Genomic DNA, 26,943 nt, shown 5'->3' with positions numbered 1-26,943 from the left:
GCTCGACGCACCGGCGGCACCCTGCGCCAGGGCTGGGCCCCCATACACCCACCCGCCCACAACCCCGGCAACACACCAACCAGGACCCAAGCCCCCGAGGCCCGGCCAGGGCCCCAGCCCAGAGCCGGAGCGCCCCCAGAACCTCACGCCCATCCCGGACCCACCCAGGGGCAGCCAGGCTACCAGGTCAGTAACCCACGTCCGTCAGCACAGACCCTCCCCTAGCCCCGCTGCACGCAGCCACGAGGAAACCGTCACCTAAGAGCCAACAGAGCCCCTAATTGGCCATGACCGCTACCCCGGGTTGAGCCGCCCAAGGAAGATGCCTCTGGGGAACCCCCCGACGCCCTAAGCCTGTCCCTACCCCCACACCAATCACAACAGTGAAGGCGGGACCAAGCTATGACCCCCCACCCCCACTAGGTGATGGAGCTGATCAAAGGAGCCCAGAGCAATTGATCTGATGTGGTGGCAGAGGCTGTATCAAGACTAATGTAATCTAATAGATAATTTCTATATTGGTTAAAATTAAGATTATTTTTATTTTTCCAGTTCATGAGGACTGTTTTCTTGGCTATGCATAGGGCAGTGAAAACCATATGGGCTATATTCTTTTCTGAAGTGACATTATCTAAGCTGCCCAACAAACACACTAAGGGGGAAGTTGGAATGTTACATTTCAGACACTTTGATAAGTCTTCACATATCTCGCGCCAAAACTTCTGAACTGGTGGACAGAACCAAAGAGCGTGGATATAATTGTCCGGTGAATTGGTTTGGCAGTGTGAGCAGTTGTTGGTAGACGTAAAGCCCATCTTGAACATCCGATGACCTGTATAGTGCACTCTATGTAATATTTTGTATTGAATTAATTGAAGACTGGGATTTCTGATTAGATGAAAGGTTTTTAAGCAAATCTGAGACCCGAAGTTTTGGTCTAAGTTAACTGATCAATCTGCTTCCCATTTTGCAATAGGAAGTGATATTGATTCATCTGTTTTAGAAAGCATTCTGTATATTTTGGATAGTAATTTGGGGGTTTTAAGAGTAAGAAATTGAACCACACTTGGTGGTGTTTGTAGTTCAACTTGACCCGGTTTAAATTTCTTTTTTACTATGGATTTAATTTGTTGATATTCTAAAAATCTTTTCTTGTTGATCCCATATTGTGTAACTAGTCTGTCAAATGAAATAAATTCTGTTCCTTCTAGTGTATGTTCTAAATATTTGATTCTTTTACCGCTCCAATCTGAAAAGTTTATCATATTATTGTTTTGTAATATGTCAGGGTTGTTCCAGATAGGTGTACGTTTGCATGGGATTAATGAAGACTCCGTCAATTTTAGAAACTCCCATCATGCTGTCAGAGAAGAGCTGATGTTGATGCTTTTAAAGCATTCATGTCGTTGGATGTTTGAGCTGATAAATGGTAGATCTGAAATCTCTAGATTATTACAAAGTAGTTGTTCTACATCTAGCCAAGGTTCATCTAAGAGGGTATGTTTTAGCCATCCTGAAATAAACTGAAGCCTGTTGGCTAAGAAGTAGTGCTGAAAGTTAGGTAGTTCTAATCCTCCATTATCCTTGGTCTTTTGTAGTGTTTTTAAGCTTATACGTGGGGGTTTATTTTTCCAAAGGAATTTGGACATACATGAATCTAGAGATCTGAACCAATCTTGTGGCGGTTTAGTTGGGATCATTGAGAATAAATAATTTATTTTTGGTAATACCATCATTTTTATAGCGGCAACCCTTCCCATGAGTGATATGGGTAGACATTTCCACCTAGCCAGATCGCCTTCTACCTTCTTTAAAAGTGGGATATGGTTTAATTTAGTTAGATCTGCAAGCTTGGGAGAAACATTAATACCTAAATATTTTATATTTCCCGATTGCAGTGGTGTAGAAGAGGAATTAGGGAAGGAGCAATTAATCGGTAGGACTGTAGATTTTGACCAGTTAATTGAGTAATCTGATATTCTTGCAAAAGAGTTTATCAATTCAATCACCCCAGAGATATTGGTTTGTGAATTTTGGAGAAAGAGTAACACATCATCCGCATAAAGGCTGATTTTATGTTCCACGTTCTTGCATTTTATGCCCTTAATTACTGAATTCTGTCTAATTGCTGCTGCTAGTGGTTCAATAAAAATTGCAAACAGTGAAGGGGAGAGTGGGCATCCCTGCCTGGTGCCCCTCAAGAGACAGAAGCTGGAGGATGTCTGGTCATTTGTTCTGACACAAGCTGTTGGGGAATTATATAATATTTTTAACCAGCTTATGAAAGAGGATCCAAAACCAAATTTGTGTAAAGTTGCAAATAGAAATTTCCAGTTAACTCTGTCAAATGCTTTTTCTGCGTCTAAAGAGAATATTGTAGTTTCTAGGTTTTTACTGTATGAGTAGTCTATCAAATTAAGTAATCTACGTGTATTTGTTGATGAGTGCCTACCTTTTATGAAACCAGTTTGGTCAGGATGAATTAAGAGGGGGGTTATTTTCTCCAGTCTCTTTGAGAGGGCTTTGCAGATTATTTTAAGGTCTACATTTATAAGGGATATTGGACGATAGCTTGAGGGATATACAGGGTCTTTGCCTGGTTTTAGCAGGAGATTAATGTTTGCAGAATTCATATTTGATGGAAGTCTGCCCTTTTCTTTGATTTCCAACAACGTTCTGTAGAAAACTGGTGCTAGAATCGTCCAGAATTCTTTGTAGAATTCTGCAGGAAAGCCGTCTGGACCTGGAGCCTTATTATTGGGCATACTTATCAGGGCTTCCTGGAGTTCGCCTGGTGTCAGTGGTGAATCCAGTGCCATTGCTTGAGTGTCTAATAATTTTGGGAGAGTTATGTTGTCTAAAAACTGATCAATTTCCTTTTTAGATGGGTTTATTTGTGGTGAATACAACGTTTTATAGAAATCCCTGAAAATGTTGTTTATTTGTATCGGTTCATATATTGTGTTCCCAGATGAATCTTGAACAGCACATATAGTTGTTTTTTCTTTCTTTATTTTTAGCTGGTTTGCTAGAAATTGACCGGATTTATTACCATGTTCATAATTTTGTAAGCGTAGTCTTTGTACTAAGAATTTTGTTTTTTTATCAATTATCTCATTTAATTCTAGTTTTGTTTTGCGTATTTTGTTCAATGTTTCCTGATCTTGGTGGGACGCATAGGCTTCTTCTAGTGATTTGATGTTTTTTTCTAATTCCTGAATATTTTTGTTTTCTTTTTTCTTTTTATGTGATGAGAAAGAAATTATTTTACCTCTCATCACAGCTTTCCCTGCTTCCCATAGAACAGAAGCTGATGTTTCGGGAGTGTCATTATAGTCTAAATATGAAGTCCACTCTTTTTTAAAATATTTAATAAAGTCTTCATCTTTAAGTAGTGACATATTAAATCTCCAGTTTTTACTTGGCGTAGTATTATTCTTGTGCATTAGTGTTAAAGATACAGGACCATGATCGCTGACAGCTATAGGATGAATCTCAGTGTCTGAAATGTCGCTCAGCAGTGAGCTGCTGACCAAAAAATAATCCAGACGAGAGTAGGAGTGATGGACATGTGAGAAAAAAGTATATTCCTTACTGGTGGGGTGAAGGGAGCGCCATGCATCGCAAAGACCAAAGTCGCTCATATACTGTTTGATTATATTTGTGGACTGCCAATTACGCTGAATTCCTGCTGTATTGAGCCTATCCATTTCTTCATTTAGTCCAAGGTTGAGGTCGCCTCCAAGAACAAGTGTGCCATCTAAGTGTTCAGAGAGTGCACTGAAAAAAACGTGAAAGAATGAGGGATCATCAACGTTTGGACCATATACACTTGCAATACATAGCTTTTTATCAAGTATAGATAGTTTAATGATTAAGAATCTGCCCTCTGGATCTATAACTGTATCAAGTACTGTGAAATTAATATTTTTATGTATTAAAATTGCTACTCCCCTTTGTCTAGAATTATAACAAGCTGAGAACACATTAGGAAACTCAGGTGTTTTAAGTTCATTCGAACCTCTAAGAGGTCTGTGGGTCTCTTGTAAAAGGACAACATCTGCCTGTAGTTTTTTGAGTTGGTTAAATATTTTTAACCTCTTTTCTCTGGAGCCAGCTCCATTTATATTCCATGTAACGAACCTCAGTGCACCCATAGATGTTTGTGTATAACTAGGGATGTATGCTGTGTGCGTCGCTTAGACAGGTGGAGAGAATACATCACTTGTTCATAAATAAAGAGAAGGAGAGAGAGAAAAAATGTGTGGCGAGATGCTCCCTGAGTCTGACTATGTGTGTGCATATTTACTAATATGAGTAGGCTTGGCTTAAGTGTGTGTATCCTATACCACTGTGTACACTGTCTGACTGATGTAAATGTGCTGCCGTTGAGCGCATGGTGCCTATGTGTCGAAATAAAGGATGTTGTTTGTGGATGAGTGTCGAAGCAGGTGATCGAGGCAGTGAAAGAAATAAAGAAAGAAACCAAGGACAAGGGTGAGCAGCATAAAAACAAGAGGGGGAAAAGAGAAAAAAAACGAGAAGAAAAAAAAACAAAACGTAAACATTCCAATTAAATCACTGACGGAGAGTGACGGTGTTAATTCTGCTACGAAATCACACTTTAAGATGCGATTTGATACCGGTAAGTTAAACAGATGTTAATGCAAGTTAGTGTGAGTGGATAGGGAAAGGGTGTAGCTGATTCTTATCTGGTGTGAGGTTAATACAGCCACGGAGTGATGTTGGGGTCGCGGTGGAGCTGTCCGTCCACGTACAGCCGGTCCACAGCGATGACAGCGCGGGAGCCCTTCTGGATGAAGCCGCGTCGGATTGGGAAGAGGACCCTGCGTCGTTCCAAGATCTCTTTGGGGAACTGGTCGTTCACGCTGAAGTCCGTTCCTTTTAATTCCCTGCCGCGGCTTTTCACATGTTGCTTTTGTTTGAAGTGGCCGAATTTGGCCACGATAGGACGTGGTCTCCCGGCCGTAGCCCGAATGGGGCCGAGGCGATGCACCCTATCGAAGACGATGTTCTTCACCGTGTCCTCCGGCAGCTTCAGGTGGGTTTTGATGAAGCTTTTTACCGTGGTCTCTCGCGGCTTCTGGAATACCAGAAAATACCAGATTATCACGCATGCTACGAGCTTGTAGATCAATAACTGTTTCTTTTATTTTTTTATTTTCTCTATTGAGCTGGGTAACATTTTCTGTGAGACATTTCACCGACTCCCTTAGCGTGGCATTTTCAGCAGCAAGCGTTTCCACCTGCTGCTGGCTGAACTCCAGGGATTCTCGCAAGCATTTAAATTCCCGGTGAAGAATCTCCACCAAGGACAGCCTTGCGTCGAAACTGGACAATCGCTTGTCGATTGACTCCAGTATGTCGGCGATATCTTTGCCGGCTGGCGATGTTGTGCCGGGGGAATCTGCCGGGCGTTGTCTTTTCGACGACGACGTCTCAGATTTGGCCGGGGAAGCTGCACACTGGGCCTTCTTCATCACGAGATCCTGAAAGCACTGATCAATATAATCTTGGAGAGTCTCTAAACTCTCCCCGTTGTTCTCCAGGGTGTTGGAGATTATTTAGACAAATATTGTTAGTTATAAGACAATTGATAAGTGTATTTGGTAATACTGAAGCTTAAATGAATTTGTTCAAATCTAAACTACCATTTGCTTTAATTTTCCGCCAAAATCTCCGGCGTCTGACGTCAGTTACAACATGAGTCGCTTACCTTGTCCGATTTTAAATTTTGATTAATCTCCAACACCTTCTTCCAGTCTTCAGTAGTCCATTGGCGGTGTTTAACAGCACAGAGCGGTGAATTGCTTGCTGCAACCACTTGTATGCTATCTTGAAGCTGTGGTGCTGTGAGACACCTATCATCCAAGCTGTTAACTCTTAGAAACGTTTTTCTGTTTCTGTTGTGGCTTTAGGTTTGCCAGACCTCTTCCTGTCAGTTTCCCCCAGTTGAATTGCCTTTTTTCTCATTATCTTTATGAAGCAGTACAATACTGTTCAGATAATGCTCATGAGGGTATGGTGCCACAATGTGTTCCAGCACTACTTTTGTGGAGACAGACAGCCTTCTAAGTAATCAAGGAAAATTGGGCCACCTGTAGGAACTGGTAGTGCCAACTTTCAAAGCTTCATTGCGGCTGAAGAGCTTTAAGTTGTTAACCCACTTCTCGTTTCCTGAAAAATTATGAACACAAAGTTCTTAGAAATGTTTTTGAGCCTTCACAGTTTTGTTTTATTTTTCATTACCACCACTAAGTTTTATAGAGGATTGTCTGAACAAGAGAAAATATCTAGCGAGTGGTAGTTCTTGGAGGAAAAACACCTTAATGCCTTAGGTCAGAGGAAAACAGTCGCACTGCTTTGAGCTGAAAGTAAGGCAAGAGAAGCTCAAATAAATACTTCTTACAACTAAATTAAGCAGAAAAACATTTATGAACATACAACAAACATCAAACTTTGAAGCAGGTTGGCTACAGCAGCAGTACTGCACACCCCTTTACATCTATCTCTTTAGGACAACAGTGATCCCATCTTCTGATGCCTACTTCCAGCAGGATAATGTGGTTTCTTGAATAGTGACCGTTAGTTCACTGTACTCCAATGGCCTCCACAGTCAGCAGATCTCAATCCAACAGAGCATCTTCTAGATGTGTTGGAATGTCATATTCATGTCATGAATGTGCAGCCATCACATCTCCAGCAACTGTGATGGATTCATGTCAAATATTAAACCAAATCCATGTCAGAAAGAATTAAGGCTGCTTTGAAGGGAAAAGGCTGTCCAGCCAGGTACCAACAAGGTGTACCTAATAAAGTGCATGCTTAGTGTGTTTTATGATCAAGGTACAGCTCTCACACTCCAAAAAATTAGCAGATTTGGTCAGTACAGAATTTGTATGCCTCCAAGTGAGGGGCACATCTGTGAAGTCTCACCTGATTAGCTGGAACATCTGATTCCAAGAAACTGTTGAAGTTATTTGCATAGAGTGGTCACTTCCCTTTTCTTGTCTGGATTGTAGGAAGGATGGGAAAAACATTCATTTCAGTTAAAAAAAAGACGATTAGGAAGGTGAACGTAAACTGCATATAATTAATTACTTGATCAGTCAGCACCACAGATGGGTGATGTAAACACGAGGTGGGATATAGATTGATTCTCAGTGGTGATAAATGTCAGCGCTTCAGATGACTGACAGGAACACTGTGTAATAATAATAATAACAGGAAAGAAAACAAACTACTAACACTTTTTGAAATAGAGAAATATGGCAAAGAGAAAAAGAAGACATTTCTACAACGTAATCTAACTTCTGAAATATATATGTGTATATAAAGATTATATAAGTTGTGACACGCTTGTCTGAGACACACCCAAAAACATCGCTGGCGCAGTTGTTGTTTTTAGAAGTTGCATAATAAGATGAATGGAGGTCACCTGTGTATAATCAGGGTGCGCCAAGTGATTTTAAACACACTGTATTTGGATGGTTCAAATGCTGGTCAAGCCACGTGTTCAATTTCAATGTAAATCCAAACTTTTCAAAAGAAATAAAAGAAAATGCATGGAAAAAAGGAACTGTTGTTAACCAACTGGCTTTGCTCAGCCGAACCTGCACCTCCTACTTCACAGATGCCTCAGCATTTCTGGGACAAGTCAAAACTTTTGTTTTTCTAAGAGTACGGCTGCTTTGAAGTTGTTCTGACGCCGTCAGGTATATACTGCTACTGGCTTTTTCCTACTCTTCAGCAGAGTTTTGGGAACTTTTTTTCCCCCCATTCTAACAGTGTAGCTCAAGGGATAAAAGTATTAGTCAATCTGCCACTTCATGTTGCGATCAACAGTCTCAGCAGTTATTGGGTGGTTTTATGTGAAGATGTCTGCAAGGCAAGTCATCCCTGGAGGATGAATTTTATTTATTTGCTGAATACGCTTGGGTACCAGACAAAAAGTCCTACAGATTAAGATAACTCTTTTTACTTTTTCTCTAGAACGATTTATGTGGGTTCAAACAAAGGCATCTACAACGGTTATAAAGAAGTGATTGTTGCTGCCATGGGAAGGCTTAAAAGGACATGTTAAATCAAAGTGAAGTCCACAAGTCATTCCACAGTGAGAATTATTCACAGTTACCCATCTTCTCAGGAGCAGATATCCCCAGGGTTGCCAGAAGAAACCCTCTTATATCTAAAAAGAGCATGCCAGCACGGCTTAAATGTGTAAAGTTGCATCTGAACAAACCAAAATATCAGCACAAACACCTCTGACCAATTGTCGAGCACAGTGGGAGAGACATAATAATTTAGACTGATTTTACAGTCATTGAGTCGACCATGAACTCCTCTGTATACCAAAGTATTCTAGAATCAAACGTTAGGCCATTTGTCCAACTGTCGGGTCATGTAACAGGACAATGACTCAAACACAGCACCAAATGTACAAAAGAATGTCTAAAAAAGAAAAGAATCAAGGTGTCACAATGGCCCAATCAAGCCTAGACCTCTAACTTACAGAAATGGGACCTTAAAAGAGCCGTGCATAACTGCAAACTTCATTGAATTGAGGCAACACTGTAGAGACGAATGAGACAAAATTCCTCTTCAAAAATGTGGGAGACTAAATCAGATCAAATGGGAAAATGTTTGCTTCCAGTTATTAGTAAAAGTACTTCTACATGCTATTGAATCATGGGGTGTGCTTAGTTTTTTTTTACACAATACTTCTGCATTTTTGTTTCTGTGAAATAAATATTGAGATGGCGTAATGTGTCATGCATTGCTCTTTATCTCCAGTCGTATAAATAAAGTTATAAACTGCCAAGAAGCAGCCAGCACCACTATTCAGTGGCTGATCGATACTGTAATATGTCCTGAAGGCATTGCAACAGAATACACATGACAGCATGCTGGGATGGGATTGCACAACCTGTCACTCAGTTGTCTTTTCTGCATTACTGCACGAGCACTAAGTGGCCACGTGTCGGACCACACCTTTCTTGGCTTTTATTTCAATATAAGCTACACGCCTTAAAGTTTCATGATTGCAGCCTGCACAGTTTTGCAGAGAGGCTATTGTTTTGACAAAATCTGCCTTCAGATACATCTGCCAAAATACTCAGAACAACCTTTGTGATAGTTCCTGCTATGGTCGTGTTGCCATGAAGATACACACTCCCAAGATAAAAACAAGATCAGCCATTCTATTCCACCTCATGAAAACGATTAGTGCACAGTATAGTTTGGTAAGCCATCAGCTAGAATGTAATTACAACCTTTTTAAATGGTTTGCAATGCTAATAAGTGCCATTATTCATCAGCTACTCTCTGACAAACATCGTCTAAATCAATTTGATTCTGTTTTCATCCTCAAATATCCTGATTGGGTAAAAACAGCTCAAGTTAAAATAGTGCAATAGTTATTCTAAAAGCCCAAAATGTCACAACTGGCCTCTTTTTCAATGGCATCTTCTAATAACCCTTTGTTTTCACAGGCTCATCATGGCGAGAGTTTAAATGTCTAAAACAGGCTGTCACATATGTCACATGTTAGCGGCGCGAGCTGATGAGATGGGGAGAGAAGGGACAAGTTTCCAAGGAGAATCGTTTTTCCTTCCGAGTCTCTGCTAAAATCCTGTCACAGCTGTTTTGTCAGTCACTATTTCCTGTCTCCCGAGAGGCTCTACAGCTTTAACAGATTTCTGAGGTCAGAGCTGTCTTTAAAGGGTTATTGTTCTCAGAGGGGCATTTCATTGCTCTCGGAAGGCTCTGGACGGAGGCCACAGTGGAACTGGAAATCATCAGGGGTGAAGAAACCAGCTGTCTGCAAGTGAACGATGTCCTGCCGTCTGAACCGGCTATTGATTTTAAATTTGCTCAAAGCAATCAGTGCTGACCAAGGGGATGGCAGGTGCTACGTCTTTTATAAACATCCATAGCATAGAAATGTTTAAATTTCACTTGGGTTGTGTTGAAGTCGTCTACGTTCTCTTTTGTTTTTCTTTTTTCTTGTTGCAAAGAATCACTTCCAATGGGGCCAGGAATTTGTTACCTGTAGGCTGGACTATTGTAATTCCTTAATCTCCGGATATCCTAAAAACTCCCTTTTACTTCCTCTGCATTTACCGGCCACTATTTAATTTTGGTCTTCTCTCTCTCTGTAGTTTATGCTTTGTTCTGTAAGTTGTCTTTTTTCTATCCTTTTCGCTTTTCGCTTTTTTCCTAAACACACGCAGTCATGTTATTTGTCCCCGTTGTCCTTACGTACTTGCTCATTGACACCCAACAATCCATGATCCCTTATCTATAATACTGTAAGATCCTTACCTTAGAATAGAAAGTCCTAAATGAGTACTGTAAATTGGTGCTACATAAACTGAACAGAATTGAACCAGCCTCATTGTTTTAATTGACAAAGTGGTGAACGCCATTAACCCTGAAGTGATAACTAATGATTTTAACTCAGTCTTTGCTGGACTGATCAATATTGTTTTCAGTAGCACTTGCTTGTAATGTTAGTAGGTTCATAAGTATTTGGACATTAACACATATTTTTGTGTTTTGCCTCTGTATGCCACAGCAGTAGCTTTTAAATCACACAGTCAAGATGTGACTGAAGTGCAGACACAGTACCCCATTTTCAGATGCTCAGAAGTAATCGGACATTTGACTGACAAGCTGTCTCATGACCAGGCGATGTCCGTCCCCTCATTATTCCATCACAGCAGACAAAACATCTGGGTTCATTTCAAATGCTGATCTTGTATTTGGTAACCAGTCACTGGAACTCTCATTAAGAGGTCCAAAGAGATGTCAACAAGAGCTCTAAAGTCTATAATTAGGAGATACCTTTGTGGATGGAAATCAAGAAGGTTTACAACAAGGCGCAAAGCACTGGTCAGACTAAAAAACAGGAAAACCAGCAAGGTATTCACCAGAAAACATCTAAAAGAGCATGCAGAGTTTTGAAAAAATGCAAAAAAGAAAAAAAAAACTTTGGACAGAAGAAACCAAGATTATTTTGCACCAGAATGAAGGGAAACGTGTGGAGAAGGAAAGGAACAGCAAGTCATCTGTCAAACATGATGTTGTTATGTTTGACAGGCAGGCATAGATGCATAGGTGTCTATGCCTGCCTGTGGAACCAGGTCACTGCTGGTTATTGATGATGTGACTGCTGCTAAAAGCAGAGGATGAATACTCTCTGCTGAGGTTCAGCAAATGCTGCAAAACTGATCAGACACTGCGGTTCCACAAATAGAACCGCAACTAAAGGCAACTGAAGCAAAGACCTGGTAGATCATCTCAAGACAAACACAACATTGGGTTCTAGACTTCAAGCAGTCACTGACTTCATTAACGCATTAAAACAATCCTTTTTTTAATGTGGATCTGTGTATAAAAATAGCTGTAATTTCTAAACACTTAATGAAACAAATTAAAGCTAAACACCTGCGCTTCAGTCACATCTTGACTGTTTAAAATCCTCTGTGGTGCTGTACAGAAGTGAAGCTTCAAAAAAATGTGTCATTCTTCCAGAACTTAATGACGTACAGTAACTGTACATCATCAAGCATTTATTTGCTGTTAATACTTGTTTGCAAGTTTTAAGCACATCATTGATGGTCATATTCACTCTTCTTGTTGATGCCAAAAGAAAACAACACACTGACGTTTATTAGCTTATATGAATATTTAGACACTTTTATTTTGTTTATAAATTTGGTACATAAGTTGTTGCTGTTTTTTTTCATTAGACACATTTACACAACATTTTGTGATAAATCTGACACTGAACATGAACATGTGTTTATATTTATATAAGTCTTTATAGCAGCAGTATATCGAGGTCATGGCTTCAGCTTTCATTTCCTGCCTTATCTTCCTTATAAACTCTGATTAGCTGGGATTATTACACATTGCATTACAAATTAAATCAATAAAATGACGGGATTAGAAGGATTTTTAGGAGTCACTTTGAAGTCTAATGTCCTCCAGTGTCTGCACTGTGGAACTCTAGTGTATAGCTGCCTTTGTTATGGGATTCAGGGGATGGCATGATCATAGTTTTGATGAAAGAGCTGCTCTGACAACCAATAAAAGTTTAATGTTTGAAACAAACAAACAAACAAAATAAAACACGAACACACATTCATCCCGCACCTATCTTCAAACTAACCGAACCTTCTCACGGAGAAGACAGTAACGTACAATTTCACACTAAAAATAAATTAACATCCTGGCACAGTGTTCACATTTTAACACAACAAATTCTTTACAGACATCGTGCAGGTTGTTGAATCACAGCGAAACAAAGACAACCTGGCAATGAGCTGAAATCCAAAAAGTGCAACAGGAGAGCTTTATGATGCTCCCCCGGTGGGGTTGTACTAATAACAGTTATGTGATTGTATTCATGTGAGTTTAGCAATATAGCAAAGAATGACTGTGGAGTGACACACTGATAACGGGCACTTACAGAAGGTCTGTAATTCATCTGTCAAATGTTTGTAGCAGTCCACAAGATATCTACAGACTGACAGATTTTTCAGTCTCCAAATTTTGTTTGCAGTGCTTTCACTGGTTCCCATCTTTGAGGGGAAAGTCTTATTTTGGTGATTACGCTTATGGTTATATACATTTTTCTTGTATATCTGCTGTCTCATCTGTAAAGGTGACATGTAGAGGTGGGTCTTTGGGACACATTGGAGGCTCTTTCAGTGGTGTTTCCGACACTTTGTCCTCTAATACTCTGTGTCCCCTCTTAGACCCCTGGACCTCCTGGGGGACCTGCAATGTCTGTACAGCAGGAATGCTAGAGTCACCCTGCACTCCCGCCTGAACTGACCCACGCGCCTGCATGTTTCTCTCTGATGGGTACAGCATGGTGTGCGATGTGTTCACCATTTCCCGCAATTCACGGGACATCAGTGATGGTGAGTCCCGAGAGACGATGGATGAGGAGAGATAACCGTCAGCACAGAGGAAATGCCTGCCACTGCTTCGTCCCCGTCCACCCATTTTACAGAACAGACACTTGATTTTCTCCATTAGCTTGAGAACAACTGTCTTTCTGAGCAAGATGTAGATCCAGGGGTCTAGGATGGGGTTGACAGAAGCCATGCGGATGGCCTGCAGGTCGTCAAGTATCGAGTTCTCGTCTTTGCGGTTTCTGAACAGCTGATTTATGAAGATCCTCAGCTGAGAGGGAAGCAGAGAAAACAGAAAGGTAGAAAAGTTTAATATGCATGAACATTTTTAGTTATTTATTGCTGAGCTGTAAAAGAACACAGAATAACATTTCACAAAAGCAAACAATTCAATTTTTTGGGTTTTGTCGACACTTGATTGGCTACACCTGATTCCTTCATTTAAGAGTAATATTTTATATATTTATTTAATATTCTTACACAGTTGAAATGGAATAGTCAAGCATAAACAGACACTATCTGACTTCTGCTAACTGAGGTAAAGTACAAAGGGCAAGAAGCCAATAAAAGAAATTCCCACATTTCTTGCTCTCAAATAGCAAATGAGATTTTGGCACTCGGGCTTCCCCCGAGTCTAATCGTCAGTTGTCTTTTTCAAGACCCGCAGGCCCGGAAGTTTAAATCTTAAGATTTAAAACAGCACTCAGTTATCGCTACTAACATTACAATGAATTGCTTCTTATAATTTCTAATCATTACATCATAATTTTGACGGATATTAAGAAAAAAACCTTATCCTAAAACGTTTCTAACCGGCACAGTGAGAATATAAAGCTTTTGCAAATGTATTGTTGAGTTGATCTAAAAAATAAACGTGACACTTGTCTGGGTTGTACCAATTGAAGCTACAGTTCTCTTAGTGCACAGTTCACTTCTGCGAAAGTAACACAAAGAGGACGATGTTTTAACAAAAACACTCAAAACTTTGCTCCTTGACATTATCTCAGGTTGGACAATGACGTATGCTGATAAAGCTGAGAATAAACTGAGAATTGAGACTTTTTATGTTAGCAAATTTAACGACACTGGTTACTGTAAATACTCGCATTAGTCCCCCACACAAACACACGTATTCCCTTGTGTACGTGTGTACGTGTGTACGCTGAAGTGAAAGCACAAAGGGTGTTAACAGCGAGACGTGTGACGGCTCACAAAGTGTGTCATCAGACCACAAAGCTCTAAAGCAAGGACACAACATTCAGAAAGCATATGTGTAAAACCTGTGTTGGTATTTGTGTTTGCGTGCGCACAGTCTGTTTTTTCATTACTCTGATCAAGTTTAACACAATATCTTTGCTGGTTTTTCTGTCTCGAAAGAACCAGCTTGTTAAAACTCTGTGACCGTCTAGTGCGCGCATATACTAGTGGCGCGCTTGCTCGTTACCATTTCGCCATACTCACCACTAAAGGTATGGAGCAGATGAGGACGACAGCGGATGTAGCTATAAGCAGGATCACCATCTGGATCTCTGCCCCAGCTAATCGTCCAAAATTTCGTCTGCGCCGGAGCTCCGCGACGCGCCGCGGATCTGTTCCCAGAGACGTGCGGCGGATGAACCGCTTGTGCATCAGGATCAGAGCTCCACACACGACCACGTTGCATATGACAGTGGCCAGCACGATGCCCGAGTTCACCCCAGCGTACATCAAATTAAAAGTCTTGACAGTTGTGTCACTGCTGTTCCAGTCGATGAAACACCAGGTCTCAGACTCCTGGAGTTTCACACGACCGAACCCCATGCTGGGCATCGCGCAAAACACGACGTTGGAAATGTATATGGCTAAAAGAGCCAGCGCTGCGAGTCTCTGGTTGACATACTCGTTGTAGAAATAGGCATGGTTTATCGCCAGGTATCTTTCCACTGACATTGCAAATACAATGCCTAGCTGCACCACGAAGAAGAAGAGCAGGATGAAGCCGGAGTACTGGCACAATGGATCAGCTCCAGGCCAGGTGCCTTTGATGTAGGTGGCGATGGTGACGGGGCTGGCCAGCAAGGTGCCCAGCAGGTCTGTCACCGCCAGGCCACACACAAGTGTGTAGAAAGTCGTCTCTTTTCGTTCCTTTCGTGATATTCGCAGAACAACTATGGCGATGACATTCCCCACCACCCCGAAGATGAACATAATCACCGGGATGGTGGGCGTACGAAATCCGGGTTGTTCTTTCGTGAAGTTCATAACTGCAATGAATTCTTTCACTTGTTCACGCTGAGCAAAGCAGTGACACTTCCCATTAATGCTCGTTCCTCCAGTTCTCCAGTAACCAAACCCATATCTCCAAAACGTCTCTTTTTACGCACAGAATTTATACTCCATATCTTTGGTGAAAGTACGGATCCACAGGAGACAAACGTTCACTCAGGTGGTTTTGCTTTGCAAGAGATGCTCCGACCGAGGTTGCGAGCTGCGCTTCACGCTGTAATTACACCATCATCTGACAGAGTAGTTTCCTCTTGGGTCACTGACGGCAGCTCCTCCTCTGTATTTCCTTTAACCAGCGAGCTTTTCGCGCAGCAACACAACCAAACACCATCTGCAGCAGAGAATTCGCCAGAAAGAAGGAGCAGGTTAGAAATGAGTGTCTCAGATCTTCTTTATGATTGGATTTCCACGTGTGCACCTCCGAGGACGTGAGTTTATCAACGTCTTCGTCACCGCAAAAGTCATAACAACAGCTGGTTTGAACCAGAATAGTTAATTAAACTGGGAACAACCATGCATAAAAAATATCTAATGAAATAGAGTATATAAGTGTGGTTTATAAAAGAAAAAGCGACTTTATTTATCAAGCAAATTAAAAGATAGCAGGAGATGATTTAGTGGTTTTCCAGAATCAGAGGAAACTCAAATGATGTGAAGCAGTCTAACTAAAGTCTAGAAGCCTGCTTCATCTTTGTCTTTACACAGAGGGAAAAGTCGCACTTTTTATTGCGCCACAGTTGCAAAACAGCTCTGCACACCAGTTTCCCGACTTATTTTCATACAACACAAATACAGAGTTGATGCACTGTTATCTTGATCATGATGCACGGTACTCTTCAGGTTATGTAGTCATTTTTCACTTGCTTCAAGAAATGAATAAAGAATGAATAAACCCGGTCATATTGATGCATTAGTGATATAAACTATAGGTACCACACTACAACATAAACCACTCTGCTGGAAAAATTGAGCTGAAAAATGAACTTAATGTACTTAAACTTTTTTTTTTACTTTGTTCAACTGCTACTTGTGGTATACCTCCATCAAAGTAAAATGATCAAAGTCGAAGCATGACACACACTGTGATTGGCACTTCAAGTATAAGCTTGAGAAAGAATTGACCTACCATCTGTTTGAATGAGGAAACAGAAGGCTGCAGATTATTCGATTCCTTTTCAAAAATGTCACCAGTCAGCACAAACTCAGAGGCTATGAGTCACTGTGAACTGGGAATAATCTTTTAGTTCCTAATGAATGGAAAAAAACCCCAAAACAAAACCAAAAAAAGCACCAAAAAAAACCTTCTTCTTTTTATCCCCATTACTGGGACCTGTGGTTTTAATTTGCATACCTTTGCAATATTTAATAGTGTGTTGAAAATTAGCATAGTGAATTTATCCAGGTTTTCAAGAACTTTAACATAATTTAGACTGGTATAATTTTGAAAAACTAATTTTAGTTACATTCTAAGAGTTTGATATGGTGTGGAACACAGATTAAGCATTGTGAAATTAAGTGAAATGGTAACCTGTCACAATGAAGAAAAGTGTGGTGAGTACTAAAAACATGGTCAGTGATAAACCCGGGGGCAGGATGAGAAACAGCACCCAGATTAAAAGTGTAAGTAGAGTCTATAAATGATCATAACCAAGAACTGGGTGAGAGGGAAAATGTATCAGCTGTATTTTTCTTGTAAAACAAAGGAAAGTTTTACTTCCAGAGTTTTAATATATGCACATGATAAAGCAGATTAGTCATAGGGGAAAAGGTAAGTCCACCTCCACATTTAACATTGTTAAAAATCAGATAAATCAGATAATAAGATAAAATTCAGGGATTGTGGAATACGTGGACGCAAAACTCCAAAGAAAGTGGGAGACCAAAAATAGACATTGTCTTTTTTAGACCTTGAAAAACTATGACATGCTCTTGTCCTCATGCCATGGCCTAAAGTCCTCATCAGCTGCTCACTTTTTTCCATCATGTACAATCGGCATTTGAAATCAACAGACGTGACGTCCCCAAGTGAAGCCCAAGAGAAGACTCATCTGTCTACATTGCCAGGTTTAAATTATTTTCATTTTCACATGCTGTCAAACTAAGTTCAGCCATCATCATTCTCACCCACCTTCTGTTTCATATGTTTTAAATGTCAGTGCTCTCCTGTCATTCTGCCTTTGATGCTCTCATTTGCGCAAACCACCTCCTCGCCATTTCCACTTCACCCTGGTCGATCAGAGACCCTCTCCAAGCTTCAGTCTGCTTCATCTAAACTAGCACCAGCACCGAGACTTCGAAGGGCCCTGTCCTACTTCCTGTCATTCTGTTGCTTTATCAGACTCCAATCACCAAATAGCGTTTTACTTTTTAACTATTTGAATTCTGTAACTCAATTAATTCATGTTTAGCGATGTCTGGATTTACTCTTCTATAGGGAGCATTTGATTTAGGCCAGATTAAAATTGTTGTCTCTTTTAAATCAGACAATTTTAAAGATCAAACCAAATTCTTTATCTCAGTTGATCACGTTCACTTCTTTCAAATTATCTCTCAGTCATAAAAGTCACAATGTCTGCAAGTACCTGGTGAACAAAATGTATGAATCTGTACTCTGAAACCCATGTAGGTACACGGAGAACATGCTAACTTGACACAGGAAGGCTTTAGCCAACAAGGAGCCTTGAACAATTCTCGCTTGTCCAAACAGAACATTTGACAAAGCTACAGTTACGGTAAACATTTAGCCAAAGATCAGGGTTTTTGGAATAAAACGTAAATTTGAAACAGTTGTTTGGCCGCCACACTGGTAAACACGTTTGCTTCAAAATACATTCATCACCAGTGATAATACTGCGGATGACTGTGTTTACACCTCTATAGGCAGTATCTCGCTTAGCTTAGATTAAGATCTTTTAAAACAGATGAATTCCCCAGTGACATGCAGACACATCTGCTCCATCAAGATTAAACCAAAACCACAATCTTTAAGATGACTTAACCAAAGCAGTTTTTAAATGAAAAAATAAAACACAGACGGAAGTATTCAAATTTCAGTGTGTGCTCTATACGCCCACCATCCACCCCACACATCTCCCAGTGATTCTGTTGCAGTTCTTGAGGTTTTGATATTGCTGCATACTGCCAAGCAATGGAGACTTTAACACTGATACAGGAGAGCTAGAGAAGCTGCTGCAATGCATGCTGCAGCATATCAATATTTTCTTTTACGAACAAAGTTTCAAGACTGTTCATGTAGCCCACTGATGTATTTGCTTATATATATATGTATGATCTTTGCAATCATGAGTCAGCTGTATACTGTAGCTGTATACTAATTCTGCTATGCTCTATGCTAAGAGCAACGCAGAATTAACTGGGTGGGTTACACTCATGCAGCTTTAGTCATATAAAAAGTGCTAATGAGCATGATGAAGAAAATGTACTTCTCTCTGCCGTGCTCCCTCTCTGACATAGAAATGAAAATAATCCGATGACTTATTTTTAAGCACAGCAAGTTTGTTCTGTACGGTATTTAACCGGCTAACACCAAAACAATTTCAAATGATTCCTATGACATAAAAGGTTATCACAAAAAGAAAAAAAATCCCACAAGACAATATGGCAAGACATTTTGTCACATTTCTTATCAGATTTCCACACAAAGATTGTGACACATGCTAGTTTACGGGAATCCACTCTACAGCTGGAAATGTGCACAAGCTTCCAAGCTGCTCTCAATGAATGCAAACATTGCTGTATAAAGTTCTTAATTTGCTTTTCACACTTCGTTCAAAAATCAACACGTCTACGTCAGCCAGTGGTAGGTTTTAACCTTGTGGTAAAGACACATTTGAACCACAATTTCCCATCTTGTAAACATTCCACTGAGTCACCTCAGAACTTTGCAAGACTATGTCAATTATATAAATTGACATGAATATTTAAGAAAGTAGCCATTAATCCAAATAATATAAAGTGCTATAAATATACAACTTCAAACACAATGTTATGTTTGTTGAATGTATGACATTTTAATATGGACATTTACACTGTGCGATGCAATAACAGCTGCAGCAGGTAAATAACGAAATGTTTGTTAGGGCACGTGTCAGGAAGTTGATCGTTCTTGTGATAGTTGTGATTCAAACAAGTCATGACTAACAAATCAATTCTGTTTTTTGTAACTTGTAAACAAGATGATTTAGAGCAGGATGTTAGTGTTTGTATGCTAGTGTGGTCTGCAAATGTGTCACTTACTCCACCACAACACTTGTGAAACTTTCAAAGGGGTAGCACTTCTTCTGACCACACGGTGAGGCTTTCTTTCCAACAAAGAAAAAGATAACTCATATCAGAAAAAAACATTTTAATGGGTAACTTTGCTCTAGTAACAACTAGGTACAAGGTGAAAGGTTTAATTAATGGTATGGCAAGTCTCATATTCTGAGAGGTTTCATGGCATTGCTGTGTCTCTAAGCCGGTAGTTTGTCAGAAAGCAAACAAATTCATATTGTAGGCAAATATCAGAGAAAAGTTCATGTTTAGTGCCATGAAGTTGTGGAACACTTTCTAAAGCAGCCAGCAAGTCTAATTCTTAAAAGGCACACTCTGTTGCAGATTAATCCAATTATGGGAGTGGTTTATGGTCTGAAAGCCTCTCTTTGCTGGTGTCTTTTCTGATGGGATGTTGCAGCTATCCTCTCTTTATTTTGTTTAAGAGGTCACTCAACTTCTGCCTTCCATGGTCCAAGGCAACTTCCTCCCAAAGGCCAGTGGCCATGCCACTCCTCTTCATGTCTCTTTTACACACATCCAAAGGGGTGCTTGCCTTCTTACAAGGGCTTTTGGGATGCGTCCATTGTTCATTTTTCTGACATGTTCAAGTCCAAATGTCGGATTTTTTGAGGATAGTGTACATAGTTGGTAGTAGGTATTGCTGTTCTGGCAAGCATGAGCATGTTAGTGACCTTGTCTGTCCATGTAATGCCAAAAATGGAGTTGTAAATTCCTCATGTAAGTGTTCAGCCCGTGTTCTTGCCTAGCGTAGGTTGTCCAGGAATCACTTCCTTGGAGAAACATGCTGAACGTGTTGGTGGCAGCCAGGCCAGTCCTTTTGCAAATTCCTATTTTCATGGACTTGTTTGTGGTAGTTGTGCAGCAAAGGGAAACAAAATATGGAACAGCATCCAGTGCATAGCTGTTGATTAGAAGCTTTGAGACAGCAGATGTTCTTTGGCACAAGATTTGGGTTTTCTTTAATCTGATGTTCAGCTTGAAGTCATCACAAGCAGCTGCGAACTTGTCAAGCAGTGTAGTGCTTTCTCCGGGCGGGAAATGAGTGTTGCATCATCAGCAAATTCTAGATCTTGGATCAGGACTTCTCATGCTTTGGTCTTTTTCTTCCAATGTTCAGGGATGAAAAGTTTCCCATTGTTTCTTGTGTGATGCTCTCTTCGAATGTGTCATGTAGAAGTAGGCAAAAGAATATAAGCTGAAAAATGTTGTAGCCAGCAAACATCCTTGTTTGACCCCACTTTATATGGCAAAAGGGTTGGACAAAGATCTGTCACATTTCACTGCTCCTGTCCTAATTGCAAGAGAGAATTTCCCTTTATTGAGATTATTTTATGTTTTATTTCAACACTCATGTTATTGTACAGGGTGGGCCATTTATATGGATACACCGTAATAAAATGGGAATGGTTGGTGATATTAAAGTCCTGTTTGTGGCACATTAGTATATGTGAGGGGGCAAACTCCTCAAGATGGGTGGTGACCATGGTGGCCATTTAGAAGTCGGCCATCTTGGATACAACTTTTGTTTTTTCAATAGGAAGAGGGTCATGTGACACATCAAACTTATTGGTAATGTCACAAGAAAAACAATGGTGTGCTTGGTTTCAATGTAACTTTATTCTTTCATGAGTTATTTACAAGTTTCTCTTTGTTCACAGCCATTGACATGTCGAAGAGGTTAACACGTGAGGAGCAGATCAAAATTGTGTTGATATCTGGTGAACGCAGTAACTGGGTCATTGCAGCAGATTTCAATGCAAGACACCCTACGAGACCACCCATCTCCCATGCTACAGTCAGCAAACTGCTTGCTAAGTTTCGTGAAACTGGTTCAGTGTTGGATTTGCCAAAATGTGGACGCAAGAAAACTGTCGCTAATGAAGAAACATCAATGGCTGTCCTAGCTTCATTCAGCAAGAGCCCACAGCGTAGCACTCGCCGCATTTCACTGGAGAGTGGCATTAGTCGAACATCCCTTCGGAGGATATTAGCTACTCACAAATGGCACCCTTACAAACTCCAGCTACTGCAGCATCTCAACGAGGATGACCAAGATACAACGATACAACTATAGTGGGTCCATTCTTCATCAATGGAAACCTCAAGGCCACTGGATATTTGAAATTGCTACATGATGATGTGTTTCCCTCTTTATGCACTGAAGCTGGCACGTTCCCTGATATTTTCCAGCAAGATGGTGCACCACCACATTATGGGTGCCAGGTCCGAGTATTCCTAGATGAACAGTTTCCTGGAAAGTGGATTGGTCGTCGTGGGCCAGTTGAATGGCCCCCAAGGTCTCCCGATCTGACCCCCTTAGACTTTTATCTTTGGGGTCATCTGAAGGCAATTGTCTATGGTGTGAAGATACGAGATGTGCAGCACCTGAAACTATGGATACTGGATGCCTGTGCTGGCATTTCTCCTGCGGTGTTGCTATCAGTGTGTGAAGAGTGGGAGAAGAGGGTTGCATTGACAATCCAACACAATGGTCAGCACATTGAACACATTTTATAAGTGGTCAGAAACTTGCAAGTAACTCATGAAAGAATAAAGTTCCATTGAAACCAAGCACACCATTGTTTTTCTTGTGACATTACCAATAAGTTTGATGTGTCACATGGCCCTCTTCCTATTGAAAAAACAAAAGTTGTATCCAAGATGGCCGACTTCTAAATGGCCACCATGGTCACCACCCATCTTGAGGAGTTTGCCCCCTCACATATACTAATATGCCACAAACAGGACTTTAATATCACCAACCATTCCCATTTTATTACGGTGTATCCATATAAATGGCCCACCCTGTAGAAAGGTTTACATTGCTCTACATTGCCAGCAAACCAAGTATATATAACTCCTAAATACAGTTCGATCCATAACTATTTGGATGAGGACAAAGTTTTTATAATTTTGCCTCTGTACACAGACGCAGGGAGTTCCAAGTGTAGATTAATTTACCACTTGAAATTGTTGTATTAACTTTTCAAGAATTACAGACATTTTTATATATAGTGGCATATTTTTCAGATCTCATTTTAAACTATATGCAGATAAATCAAATCATTTAAAGACCATATATAGATTTAAGGTTTTTTTCCTCTGTTTTACAGTTGTAGTATGTTGGCTTGCACTTGTTTTTCCCTTTAGGGCAGCAGCTACTAGTCTCTCTAAACAAAATGGGCAACTGGGTACCGCTTTCTGGCTTACACTTCATGTGGCTTTGGCTCAATAATAAAGAGACAAACAAGCATTTACTGTAACTGTTGAGGCATGACTGCTGGCAGCAGTGATACAATTGCAAATACCCAAGGGTGCAAAGCACAAGTACAAAACAAAAACAATGATGTAAGCACAAGGACGTGTATGCTGTGGCTCTTCAGCAAATTAGGTAGATATTTGAAGTGTGATCAAATCTTTATGGATCTTTATGGTTTCACATTGCTAAACATTTTTGATGATAGTGTTTGCAAATATGACTCAGAACCGAGAGTTAATATGATATGCCATTAATACTCTTACAGGATGGGCATTTGCAATGTTTATACAGCAACTGTGGTAAACATGATATGCCTAGGTTTCATTTTCGATTCATCACCAAGCTAAATAATAAAACAGTTTGCGGTTCACTGTCTTGACCGAAAATCAGGTGAACTAACCACTGGCTTTCCAAAAACCTCACATTTCATTCATGACATGACTGTGTACAGTCTAGTAAAAAAAGAAATTTTCACAGGACTCTATGCAGTCCTGTGACAAATTAAGTAGACCCTTGGTGCTTCCATGGGAATTAGGAGGGTAAGCAGCAGCCAAGTGTTGTTAATCAAAAGCAGTTGATTTACTGATCATCGACAAGTGTGAGCATCTCCATGAAACCACAGGTATTGAAAACCTGCTAGTCTGAAGCATTGGGTATGTGTTAATGCAATGTTGCAATTTTCCAAGGAATGGATGTTCAAGCAAATTCACCCCAAGGTCAGACTATGAGAAACTGCAAAAAACTACATCTAAGACTCTACAGGACTCAATTAGCCTGTTTATTGGTAAAGTAAATAACAGGAAAATTTGGAAAAGACTAAACAAGTATGGTTTGTCTGGAAAGGTTGCCACAGGAAAGCTTCTTTTGCTTTCTAAAGAAAACGTGGAAACACAGCTTAGATTTGCAAAGTCTCTTCTGAATAGGTTACAAGGCTTATGGAACAATGTCCTTTGAAACAACCGACCAAAGAGGCACAAACAAGGCACATAAACATAAAAATATATTTGCACATAAACCTCATACCAGCTGTCAAGCACAGTGTTTGAGGGGGTGATGATTTTGGGTTGTTTTGCAGCCCCAGAACCTAGACACTTTGACATCAATGAGTCAATCATGAATCATATACCAAAGTATTCTAGAGCCAAATGTGAGGCAATTTGTCCAATGGCTAAAGCTGGGCTGAAATTTGGTCATGTTATAGAACAATAATCCAAAACACAACAGCGAATCTCCAATAGAATGGCTGAAAAAGTAAACGGCAACAGCCCAGAGCAGAGTCCAAAGTAAAATGCAAAAATTACAAATGATTAACTATTTGAGAGAAGGCATTTGGGACAACTGCAATAAGCCACTACACTCGGCAGTTATTAATTGCTTTAGTAAATGTAAAAGTATTTAAAAAGTTTGTTTAGTTTAGCAATTACATTTTCCTTCTTTTTCATTGGAGTGTTACTGTTTGATCGGATTTGTAAATCGTTACTGTATGTTTAGGCATTTTCTTTGGGATCTTTGACATGTCAGCTCTCACCTGCACCTGAACTGGAGCAAAACTGAATTTATAAGACTGATGTGCACAGAGTGACGAGCTCATAGGTTGAAATCTTTCAACTTGAATAAACTACCATGGGTGAGTGTAGATGTAGCACAGGAATGCTGATCCTAGAAAAAGAAAAGGAAAAAAGGAGCTTTGTCCCAGCCTGGGAAAACCATACAGATTTTTGAGTTCCCCAGGGAGGCATAAGCACCGAGATCACCACCCGCCACAGCCCCCATGCTCCCATCCTTTTTTCTCTTCCTCATCATGAACTCAGGTCCACTTTGGGGAGTTGAGCCAAGTGTAAGTCAGGTCATGTGACAAAACCTCAGATTCCTTTTTAGTGTGGACTTCCCCGGAGGACTAATGAACACAGAATTTATCATAAGAACAGATTGGCTCCAGAAATGCATTTGCACCGTAACCCCCTGAGAGCATAGGATAGATTTTCACGAGTACAGCAGAGAAAATTAATTATCATTTTATGTGTCAGTGAGGATCGCGTACTCTGTTTCTCTTGTACAAGTGCAGATCTGTCTTATGTTGTTTATTTTACTGTTGCGGTGTATGACTATGCATGCTATGCTCTAACATTTCGGAGTTTGCCAAGAGTTGAAGATGCCCAATACAGCTTGAAGATCCTCTCAGTTCTAAATAAGGGGATGCATGTCTGAGTGGCAAGTCCTGATTTGTCTTTACTCCATGCCAGTTCTTATTTAAATTAAAAAAAAAAAAAAAAAAAAAGACAGTGGAATCATGACACTGCCAATAAAGAGAGGAAAGCCAAGCACCAAAAATGGCTTAAACTTCTTGGGTGTTTGCTCCAGAGAAAGTCCAGCTATTATCACACCACCCCACACAACCTTCCCACGTCATTAGAAAGGAGTAAACCCCCTGGAGACTCAGGTTACTGCCCCTAGTCCTGTGAAGCAGCTCGGGTTAAAGCTGGATCTCTGGGGATGTGGATGTATTCTGAGTTTACCCCAATAAACAATCCAAAAATTGTGTTAGCAGTGGGATCTTTAGAAAAGATTTAAAGGTAAACACTGAGGGAGATGTGACAGCAAAAAGCTGCAGCTTGGGCTTTTGACAGAGTGCTGATAAGAGGTTAACATAAAAAATCTGTGATAGCTTTATAGCAGTGATATCTTTTACCTTTTAACTAAATACGCAAATAAATATTTACATGTGATAAATGTTTGTTCTTTTTAGTATTCCTGTGCAGTAATACATGAGACATAATATGTAATTTATATACTGGCTGAGTGCCTGCGGTCTGAGCGTAATCGCTGTGATGTTTAATGTTTAACCTTTGTGGAACAGAAGTTTGTCCTCCTAAAACCTGTTATTTTACTAATAATTTAGCAACTCTCTCTCTCTCTCTCTGTCTAACATATACATATGTATTAGGGGTGCAACAATATTCGTATCGATATTGAACCGTTCGATACAGTGCTTTCGGTTCGGTACGCATATGTATCGAACAATACAAATTTTTTTATTTATTTTATCAACTTTTCTTCTGACGATGCTGTCTGTGTTGAGCGCTCAGTGGATCTGCGTTCGACTACTCCGCCTAGGCGGCACTGTCGAGCGCAGATCCACTGAGCGCAGCGCAAGCTAGCAAGACAGAAGCTAAGCTCGTTGCAACATGGCAAATTGAACCTCCCCCACCCTCATTCAGATCTGGCGTTTGGAACTATCTTGGTTTTCATGTGAAGCATGACCCTGATGGTAAGCGCGTCATGGACAAAAGTAAAACAGTATGTCGGATGTGCCACGCAATGCTCAATTGGTGGGAATTAGTGCGTTAGCGCAGTTAGCTCGTTAACGTGTTGACGCTGTCCAGCCCCACGCACGGGGCGAACCGCGGTAACTCGTTAACGGAGATTTGCCGCGTTATGGCGTTAATGTCATTTCAACGAGATTAACGCTGACAGCACTAGTGGGAACACAATGAATATGACTGCACATTTACACCGACATCATCCTAGTGCAAAGACAAGTGGAAGCAGACAAAAACAACAAGCACGCATGCTACAAACTTTACCCGAGTCATTTAGACAGCTGTCAGCACATGATTCTCCTTATGGGGACCTGATATGTTTAATATGCTGCTGAGAGTATAGCCCAGAAGAAGCGTATAGTATAGCTTTTATTTTGGAAAGAGACATTTCTCTGTAATAAACTCTCTTTTCCAAAGATGAGTGATTTCTCGATCAGATTTGTTATTTTTTTTTATTATTTTGTTGTTTCAGCAACATTAAATTTAAAAACTGTACTTTTGAGTTAAAATATATATTTATCATTTTAATAAATGACAAATTAAAAAGGCATGAACATTTTTTTTTGTATCAAACCGAACCGAACCATGAATTTTGTGTATCGTTGCACCCCTAATCTATCTATCTATCTATCTATCTATCTATCTATCTATCTATCTATCTATATATATATATATATAAAACTCTTGCAAGTGCATTTCTGATTACAAATGAAGTTGCAAAAGTGCAAGTTTGCATTTCTGCAACATTTGTTGGTTCTTTGCAACAATGCTAAAATAAAAGGATGCATGGTTCTACACTGGTAGCAGGGCATGATGGACAAGACTATGAAAAAAGTAAAGTAAACCTTGTTTTTTA

At 40.2% G+C, this 26,943-nt stretch overlaps 1 protein-coding gene across 1 annotated transcript; it reads right to left on the bottom strand.

Moving 5' to 3' along the window:
• Positions 1-10,431: 10,431 nt before the first annotated feature.
• ptger4b (prostaglandin E receptor 4 (subtype EP4) b) lies at positions 10,432-15,581 on the bottom strand. Its single transcript, XM_084935628.1, has 2 exons — positions 14,409-15,581; positions 10,432-13,218 (listed from the first exon to the last, which is right to left on the bottom strand). The coding sequence occupies exons 1-2, from the start codon at positions 15,186-15,188 to the stop codon at positions 12,649-12,651; spliced, it is 1,350 nt and encodes a 449-aa protein (XP_084791754.1). The 5' UTR covers positions 15,189-15,581; the 3' UTR covers positions 10,432-12,648.
• Positions 15,582-26,943: the final 11,362 nt, after the last annotated feature.

This window comes from Perissodus microlepis, chromosome 7 (genome assembly GCF_051167445.1).
Source record: "Perissodus microlepis isolate ML-2025 ecotype Zambia chromosome 7, ASM5116744v1, whole genome shotgun sequence".
In the NCBI taxonomy this organism is placed as follows: domain Eukaryota; kingdom Metazoa; phylum Chordata; class Actinopteri; order Cichliformes; family Cichlidae; genus Perissodus; species Perissodus microlepis.
The sequence above is the reverse complement of the archived record's forward strand: the minus strand, read 5'-3'. Positions and strand labels throughout refer to the sequence as shown.